Below are 10,196 nucleotides of genomic sequence, written 5' to 3'. Positions count from 1 at the left end.
ATGTCAGGGATCTGAGACCTGCTAAGGATTTAGGAGTCATAAACACTCCCTGGGAATTATGTGCAGACCTGTAGGATGTGTTTATGGTGGTTGCACACCAGCTGAACATTCAGCGAATGGAAGCCCTTGCGGTAGATGTAGTTGATGCTTGTTGCCATGGAGATCCAAGTGCAATGTGAGTACAGTCGATGGCACCCTGTGCCTCTGGAAAACCTCAGATCTGCGCAAAATCCCAGTGCTCTTGCTTCCTGGCTTTCCTGGTCCTGGGTGAAATGCACAAATTTCTGTGCCTTCGCAAAGATGGGGTTCGTGATCTCCTGGATACACTTGTGCATGGAGGCTTGTGAGATTCCACACAGGTCGCCAGTGCAACCCTGGAAGGAGTCACTGGCATAAAAATTGAGCACCATGGTCACTTTCATGGCCACAGGCAGTAGATGCTCTCCATGTCCCTGTGACAACAAATCCTGCAGCAGGTGGCATATGTGACCAACCAGTTCCCTAACATGTGCAGTCTTCAACGACACTGTTTCTCAGTCACCTGCTGAAATGACAAGCCCTATGTGTAGACCCTGGGTCTAGTAAGATGCATACGAGCAACGGCTCTCTCTGGATCTTCAGCTGTGTGCACAGCAAGCCCTGCCACCCCACCATTTGATGGAGATGCTCCTCCCTTTGCCGAGCTAAGTGCCTCTGCCCTCTGCCGCTCTCTTCTTCTTCTTCTCTGCTCCCAGTAACCATGAGGTACACTGTTAAATCACCAGATTCCATGATCTGACATTGTCCTCCTGTAAGATCAAAGAGAGAGAAACATGGCTTAGCATAGGTGCACTAAGAACCTTTCTTGGTTAAGTCTGAAAGCCCCTTCATGCATGCAGGAATATGCTGGCTACCAATTGGATGGCCAGTGTGTAGTGCGCTCATTGACTGTCTGAAATCCCACCCACCGCCCTCCCACCCCACTTGACTGATTTGTGGCAGCTTCAGCCACTGGACTGCATGCTGTGCTCTCAGTTCAGGTGCTGGCATTCTCCTAACCTGCACTGCAAGGCTGCACTGTTAGCTTGAACCATAATGGATACTGGTCCAAACCTTAATAAAGAAATTGCAAGGGGCTATGTGCACCTCCACCAGTGACTGCACAATGGCCAGCTTTCACAATGGGACTGTACTATTTGCCTACTCGGCCAATTGCTCTGCTGCCCCCTAAAACGCACATTAACTTGCAGTCTGCGCCCAAGGGATGAAAAGTCCTGGTGCATTTGGTGACACTTGTAAGCTTTTGCATTGCTTGAGTGGGCAAAAATGCTTCAGAGGCCTGTTTGCAAGCATAAGGATGGAGCAGCAATTGAAACTTCCAAGTTGTGGTCGCTTCCCTCAGCAACCCACCCACCCCTCCCCCTCCGCCTCCCCCGGCAACCCCTAGCATGTGCTTGAGTCTTTCCTTCAGTCAGTCTGTGCTGCCTTGCACCCCCACCCCTGGTCTGACCCACAATGGAGTCCTTGCCCTGGTACGCACTGAAAGCCAGTGGGAAAAAGTGACCTGCCTGTCCCCCCCATGAATGCCAGTGCCTCATCTTTGATGTCCTACAAGCCTCGCTCATGAGCGCTGTGCAAGGCTGAGTGCACTCACCTCGAAGTTCAAGTTGGCAGGTGAACGTCTTGGGGGAATGATTCTGGCCAGCAGGGCTTATAATTAGATGCAAAAGTATTAAAGTAAAGTTCCGATATCCAGCTTCCGGAAACGCCATTGATGGCTGGAGCAGACAATTGCAAACTGGTTTCACAAAGGCATAAAACTGATTTTTGGCCTTCTCGCTGTATTATGCCGCCCCCCCCCCCACCCCCAACACCGGCCCCATGCCTGACACTTGGCCCAATGCCAAAAGTTGGACCTATACCTTTAAATTCTAGAGACCTGGGGTAGAATTTTGTGACAGTGGGGTTTTATAGTCATGCCGAAGTCAATAGAGTTGAGAATGGCTTGCCGCATTTTATGGTCCCAACCCCGCCATGAGGGGGCCATAAAATTCTGGCCCAGCCATGTGGGCTGGCACATCTCCTTTAAAATAAGGCTATGCACATAAATCAGTTGAAATTGTGATATGAACACGGATCTTTTTGTTGAGACACCAGTACTCTAGTGTTGTACCTACTGGATACATTAGTATTAGAATATTCATTGTAATTTGCTAAAACAGGGATGATGTAGCGAGTATACATTGCGACCTGTGGCTGTGACAAAGATGGAATATCCTGTTGACAATTGCTGTCTAGACCCTGGATGATTTGAGTGTGTTACTGAAGGACTGCCAAAGCTTGAAGACTTCAGCATTAGTCAATACTTTGGAGTTTGGAATCTCACCAAAAGTAAAAGAAATGTAAATCCTACCTGGGATGAATTGCCATTATTGCTTTTGCACAACTTTTACATGTTACAGTTTAACACATCAAGAGGACACATCTCCAGTGCACTTGCCTACTTGCATTTACTTTTGGAAATTACAAGACTGCTAAAAATATTTAAAACAATGCCAATAGCTAGTTTCTGTTACTAATTGTGCAAATAAACAACATAGTACAATTAGCCAAAACCAGGAAAATGGCATCCTCAAGTAACATGCTATGGAAATTTCCACTGTACAGCAAGTGAAGTTACATCATATATGTTCTTTGTATTGCATGGGGTTCGGGTGGGGGTAGGGGTCTGCCCCTGAGGAAACCTGGTGATAGTTCATTGACCGCTTGTTATACAACCTGGCCCTAAGTCAATGGAAAGAAAATTGGGCAGGGTCTATCACTATCACTGGCAATGATCCACCACCACTAGTTTCCACTCCCTTTGCAAGTTTTATTTTTATTACTTTCAGGGAAACAAAGTTTTAGAAAAAAATCTGAAACCAAGTAACATCTGCTTTCTTTTTTTGGTTTTACTTATTTTTAATAAACATAGTGAATCTCACATGAATATTTATTATTCTTATTGGGACTCCAGAAGAAGGCAAGGGCTCATGGCAGTTCTGATACCTAAGAAATACTATATCATCATAGGTTGAGTGCATAAAGTTACCCTTTGGTTTGTAGGGAAAGTGGGCAATGTCACAGAGTGGTACTTAGTTTTGAAGTGTATGAGTAAAGCCTTAAAATGGCTTAGATGGCTATTCCTTCAATTACTTCTCCCTGTGAGAATGTGCTCTACATCCGTTTGGAGGCCATCCGCCATGGAGTGTACCATCATGGGACTGAACCGGTTCCTATCACTACGGCATGCTCCACTGTATCTCAATTACTATTGCACCACAACAATAGCCGCTCAAGGTTTGCTTTCAAATAATGTGAACTCCAATCAGTAGTATTTAAAAATTACATAGTACTGCTGACATGTTGGACAGGCACACGTGTTCAAATGTCCTGTTAGAAATCTGAGCAGGCAGAAAAAGACCACTCAGAGTTCACACGAGAATTGCCCATGTTATCTAATTGTTTGCCAAGAGCACAAAATATTTGGGGGCTTGAACAATAGCTTTTCGAGCTTAAAAAAGTCCTGCAGGATAACAGGATCTTTCTCTGAGATCTGTTACTAACAATGTTGGAGGGAAACATTGGATAATTACGAAATAACAGAAAAGTTGAATTCTTGCATATTGCAGCAACATGCACTCAAGTAATATTTGATTAACAAAATTTGATAAATTAGATTAATGTGGAATGATTTTTTAACTTGTTTAAAATGATATAGAAATTGATAAAAGTCAACTTCAGTAAATCCTCTTCAGAGTTTGAAGCTAGACAACATGTGCAGGAATCTGCTGGCAGAAGCATTCTTTCTATTTTAGAAGCTGGTGACTGAAAAATGACCTCTCTCTTAACCTGCCACACGATTCCCATACTATACTGCAGCCTAAAATAACAGGGTGGGGGAGTTTTGCTAACATCCTCCATAAAATGGCCTGCTGGGGCTTTCAAGTGATCACAATCAGCACCTGAATGCAACTTTCTTTGAGGTAACCTCAGTGAGCCAAGCCATTTCCTGCAAGGGTTGACTGAGAGAGCAAGAGATTACTGCATTGCCTGCATCTGCAAACACGTTCACAAGTGAAAGTCGACAGACAACTGGGTAAAATCACATAGTGGATTAGTCAGTGGTATGTCTAAATGTTTGTACCCTTTGCAAATGCGAAATATCCATGGAGTCAGAGTTAACAACAATTAAGTTGTGAAATGAAACTGCTGCAGGCTCCATCTCTTGCACTACTGCCTGGCTCTGCCCTCTTTCTGCTACTAATGCATCGGTGAGGGCAGTTAGAAGGGAACACATCTGTTGTTATTCTGAGAGACAGCACCATCAAACTTGTTTTTTCCTGCCCCACGACTAGTATTGGGCACTGATTTAACATAGCCAATGATCTGTAGGCACAGTATCAGTGAGATCAGTGAAGCACTGTCTCATCGTTGTTGATCCTAATTATCAAGCCTGTTGAAGCTGCAAGATGCAGCTTTCCCCAACCTGGCACTCCGTCATTTATAGTAGCAATCTCTGCCCTTAAAGCCTCTATCATGGGGCTGCCACTGCAGGTTCCCTGGAGCTGTTACATGCTTCATGGTAACCTGCATGTTGTTAGATATCCCCAATGTTCTGTAGATGATGTGAGTGGATTCCTTCACCTGAACTGCTATCTGCAACATGAAGTCTGGCGTGGCTGTCGCTGCCTACATGAATCCTTGATATTCTGCCAGCATCGTTCTTTAAAAAGGAGAACCCATGAGTTTCAAATCTCCAGGTTGAGTTAGCATCTACTGCATCTTGTGGTAGAGTTCCATACTTCAAACTCACTTTGTATGATAAAGTGTTTGCTATCTTCTCTCCTTAGCAGTCTGATTTTGATTTAAGGTTACATCCTCTTGCCCTAAACCACACATCACCACCACCTCCCCACTACCCCAAAAAAGTTTCTCAATTCAGTCCGAAAATCCTAAAAGCTTCAATCAAATTATTGTTTATTCCCTTATATTCCAGGGAATACACACCTAAATTTATGTAATCTCTCCTCATAATTTAATCCTGGGAGCCCTGTAACATACTGGTGATTCTGCATTGGGCTAACCAGGGCTTTGTAAACTGCAGCAAACTTCCACCTTTTTGTATCTGAAACCTCTAGTTATAAAGGTTAACATTCCATTAGACTTTCTGATTACTTTTTTAATATTTAACCATTACCCTTAATGAGCTGTTTCCATGGATCACTAAATATCTGCTGTTCCTAGCTTTTCACAATTTGTAAAACACAGAGATTTGTTCTTTTTTGATCCAAAATGGGTGACTTCTCATTTACCTGCATTGAAATCCATCTACCACAGTTTTTTCACTCACTTATTCTTTGCAATTTTATGCTCCAGACTACACTACATCTACACTATTTACTATACCTCCAATCTTTGTGTTATCAGCAAACTGGGATATATGGTTCTCTATTATGTTATCTAAGTCATTAATAAATAATCTATGTTTCTTTTATGTATTGACCCAGTGCATGCTCCACTGGGTCAGGCTCTAATTCCCACTCCTTTCCCCACTCCCTCACAAGGTCGTTCACGGCTGGATAGTTGGATTCAGTGCAGCAAGAAGCTCAAGGACCTGAGAAGGGCAGGGAAGGTGAGTGGCACCTCACTTTCAGGTGCCAAACTCCTCCCTTTGACTTGCCCAGCATTCTCCTACAAAACACTCCTCAGACCAACACACCTTGCAGCTACATTCTTTCCTCGCTCTTGAGGCACCTCATCATAACCTCATATGAACAGCCAATGCTCACCCTCACCCAGTCTTAACTTGTGTTTGGGAGTGTCGGATGCAGACACTTCCAGCAGCATATCTAGAGATAGAAAAGAGGAATAGAGATTAGAATAGTCTCCTGAGGAGCAGAACTAACAGGTCACTTTCAGTGAAACAGTGACATAAAGGTTTCATGATATTGTTCAGTGATGGGTTATGTAAAGTACAATAGGAAAAGGAATGATTGTTATGTGCCATGTGACTGTGTGCTGTCTAATTCTGGGCGATCACTGCATTTCTCCATTGCCAATGGCCATGCATTCTGACACCGTGCTGATCTCCGTGACCTCCTCCTTTGCAATGGCCAGGGTGGCTATTACTGGAGGGCCTCCCCTGGTTCTCTGTCTCTCTTTGTGGTCCTGTACTCTCTTGTACTGCAAGGAGACAAAACAGAGATATGAATATGAGAAATGGATTTTGTTGATAGGATGAAATGGATTTGGTTGATAGGTTGAAATGGCAACATTTGTGGATGGTGACTGCAAGAAATGGGTGTGAGGTGGCAACAAAATGCGGGTGAGGGTGAGCATTGACTGTTCATATGAGGTTATGATGAGGTGCCTCAAGAGCGAGGAAAGAATGTAGCTGCAAGGTGTGTTGGTCTGAGGAGTGTTTTGTAGGAGAATGCTGGGCAAGTCAAAGGGAGGGGTTTGGCACCTGAAAGTGAGGTGCCACTCACCTTCCCTGCCCTTCTCAGGTCCTTGAGCTTCTTGCTGCACTGAATCCAACTATCCAGCCGTGAACGACAACACTCCTGCTGCTTACTTCATCAGCCACTTCCAGCCATGCCTATTAGTGTGCAAAACTGACCTTTTCCCCCTGTCTCCAGGAATCAATCATTCTCTGCAGGCCCTCACAGCCCTCAGCAGGACCTTTAAGGAAGTGTCAGAGAAACAGGGAGCAGCCTTCCCACATTGCGCTTCCATTCTGATGAAGCTTCTGAAATCAATACACATGGGAGCCACCCTGACCCCTGCTGGGTCCCCTTTAAGTAGAAATCATTCCATTGATAAGTTCGAGTTGTTACCACACTCGCACTCTGTGATTGGTTGGGAAACCAGCAAGTGGGATGCTAATAAGTTAAATAGCCACAGCAAAACTCACCCCAGCAACAAACGGGTTCCCAACCCACTCTCCCCCCCGCCCCACCAACTGCACAGGATTGTTAAAACTCTGCATATAGTTACCACTTCAACCAAACCAAGCTGTTGTCCAATTTTTATGTCTAAACAGATATTTTATTGATGATACATACACACAATTAGCAAATTAATTAACTGTAAGAAACTTAGCAAAGCAAAATCAATATTCCACATGAGTAATATCCCACAGTAATTGCGTCATAAATCAACAGCAGTTTTCAGGATACAAATTTCAGTTAATCATATTTACAACAAAAATATTCACACAGAATTGAATACATTTTAAGAATTTACAGGAGAAGAACAAATTAGAATTATATCTGCTAAGCTCACTGATATTTTGAAATTAACCACTTGAGCGATAAATCCTTCTTTGTGACATTTTTATTGAGTGTATGTTATTCACATGCGTGCTTTAAACATGTTTTGTGACACCATGTATTGCAAGTGCTAGATCAGTGACATAATCATTTTAGAAGTATTGTGTTGTAAAAACCGAGTGGTGCAGTGGATTAGGGCTACCTCTGAGACCTGGATGCAAGACTGATGAGATGAAAAGTGCTCTCTACCTTCTGGTTGTAAGTATTCTATGTGAAATGAATTCTAGTGGACACAGGCCTATAGCAGAAAATTGCTCCTAAATTGACACTAACTGACAATGTCACTCAGACAGGCCTAACAATGATTAATTTGAGAAATGAAAAAATAAAATACTGGTGTATTGTGATATATGCTTCTAAATGCTGAGGTGAATTGAGTGGAAGAAATGTTCCTCTGCTGCTGAAAATGTTTGATGCTGACATTGGGTGTTTTAGATAGAAAATATTCCATTCCTGATCATTATCACCACTTTCCTTGACGACATGAACTATTTGTCGTGGCATGTCCTATTAAGCTAGTTAGGTCAGTGGGCCATACTTCTTAATGCTTATTATTCAGAACTTGCAGATAATTCAAGTTTTTTTTTAATTAGAGATGGATTATGGACTTTTTAACATAATTTGGATGTATAAATAATTTTGAGAGAGCACCTCCTTATTAAAATTTAGATATTCATGAAACTAAGCAGGTGATTATTCGATCAAGCTAAGTGAAGATAAAAAGTCACCAACATTAACTGACTGAAAATCATAGTTAAGGTGTTTGTCACTGGATGATTTAAAGCCATGAAACTTTGTCCCAGTTATATTTAGGTCAAAAGTAATTTTTGAGCAGCCTATACATAAATATGCAAAATAACGTATAATTTACTGAAGTAGTCTATATTTTCAACTCTGAATTTGTTGTTATTGAACAAGTTCTATTATGTGAAAGTGTGATCTTTAACACCTAACGCAATATCCCAATATTCTATAAAATACCTCTCTAGCACAGAGTAATCAAGTAGATATTTAGTTAAATGCAAACAGCAAAGGTAACTACTGTGTAAAAGCATCATATCACAATTATAATTAAGGCTGCAAATACATGTTTCATTCCTTATTTTCTGTCTTTTTATCATCTTTTGTTTCAGATTCTGTTATGGAGATGGAAACTGATGAAGGTTGGGATATTTCAGAGAACTGTTTTTGTTCACTCTGAATCATTTCTCTCTTTCTTTGGATAATAGTAGATGTATCATCAGTAACTGTTGCTTCAGAAGCTACACCCCCTTGTACTATGGAACTCTCAGTTAAGATAACTACAGTTCCTTCAGTTTTGGTATATTTCTTAGTGAAGGTGTGACCTTCAGCAGATACAGTATATTCTGATTTGGGTGAGTGAGAGTCAGACTGGAATGAAGAACATTCTTTGGTGTACTTCACTGGTTCAGATGACCCACTGGCAACTTGTTCTTGAATATGATATTCTTTAGAGACAACTGTGGAATGTTCTGTCGGATGTGTATGTGTTGAACCTTCAGGTAGTGAGGATGTTAATAGGTTAGGACCTTGAAAAATTCCTGTTTTTTTGATGCTTTGTTGTTTCTCATTTGTTTTTGTAACTTTGGTTTCAGTCAGAGTAGTTTGACAAAGTCCAGATGAAGGCTCACAGGTTGGAACTTGGCCTTGATGACAAGATTCAAGCGTAGACATTTTGCTTGTTTTGGATGACTGTACATTCGCAGTGAAATCACCTGATTCCAGCAAAGCGAGCTCAGTTCTTGCAGTTGATGTCACTAGTTGGCTGGGCATTGTCACGTATATGCCTGTTGCTGTGGTTTCACCGTTTTCGCACTTCACTGTTACCATTTGAGTTGTGTCACCATCAGTGACTGTACTTTCAGCATCTTCAACAAGTACTTCTTTTGATATAGGGATGGTTAATGATGATACTTCATCTGTAGACCCTTTAGGTAAAATGTCATGACCATCAGTTTTCACATCAGTTGCTTTGACACTAAATTTAACTGGTCCTGTGCTAGATGTTGGAATTTCATGTGCAGCTTGCTTCTCACTGTCAGTGCCTTTTTCTTTTTTCCATGGTGATGAAAAGCTAATTTTTGGAAATTTAAACCAACTTGTCTTCCCCTTTGATGTCGAACTCTCATCTATTTTTGTTAATTCAGCATCCTTTTGGCCTTTGAGTTCAGGAACCGTTTTATTCAGATTCTCACCAACCTTTCCTTGAGCAGAATTATCTGAAATATCAGATGTGAGAAAAAAGAGAATCTCAGGGAATTTAAATTTAATCTCATCATTTTTCTCTCTTGTGTTTGTCTGATCAACAATCAATTCCAACTCATTTGGGAATAGATTCTTTTAATACTCTTTACTTTTTTGAATGAAAGAATATTAAGACATCTAGACTGCTCCATTGGACATTAACATCTGTACCTTTTTCATACTGTTTAACTTCAAATGTGCGTACTTTCATTGTAGGTACATTCATGGTTGAGCAAAGCTTTTCTCCTTCAATCTCTGGCTCTTCTTTCTCTAATGCCTTAGAATATGCCTTCTGTTTAGTTAAATTATCAGCAACTGGGCTCTCAATATCACTACAAATGACTGATCATGATAGTGATTATTTTGTATAAAATTTTTCCTGTATCATTGCAATATTTATAGATTCCATATGTGAATCAAATTCTTTGCTATGGGTCACTGCTCTCTTCTTTGATGAATGGACCTCAATTTTGGAAACATTCGTTTTTGACATCACAGATCTTTTTTTTCTCTTTTCAGGTACAATTAAGTGGCCTCTGGTATCTACTTCTTTAGTGTTTATTGCATAGTCAACAATGG

General features: G+C 41.4%; 1 protein-coding gene across 1 annotated transcript in view; it reads right to left on the bottom strand.

Moving 5' to 3' along the window:
- Nucleotides 1-7,046: 7,046 nt before the first annotated feature.
- LOC121292504 (neuroblast differentiation-associated protein AHNAK-like) overlaps nucleotides 7,047-10,196 on the bottom strand; it is an 87,022-nt gene continuing 83,872 nt past the window's right edge. The window contains exon 8 of the mRNA XM_041214544.1: nucleotides 7,047-9,592. Coding sequence (XP_041070478.1) covers nucleotides 8,445-9,592 — 1,148 coding nt within the window. The 3' untranslated portion in view covers nucleotides 7,047-8,444. The remainder of the gene's footprint in view (nucleotides 9,593-10,196) is intronic.

The sequence above is a fragment of the Carcharodon carcharias genome, chromosome 20 (assembly GCF_017639515.1).
Source record: "Carcharodon carcharias isolate sCarCar2 chromosome 20, sCarCar2.pri, whole genome shotgun sequence".
In the NCBI taxonomy this organism is placed as follows: Eukaryota; Metazoa; Chordata; class Chondrichthyes; order Lamniformes; family Lamnidae; genus Carcharodon; species Carcharodon carcharias.
This window is presented reverse-complemented; position numbering and strand designations above follow the sequence as displayed.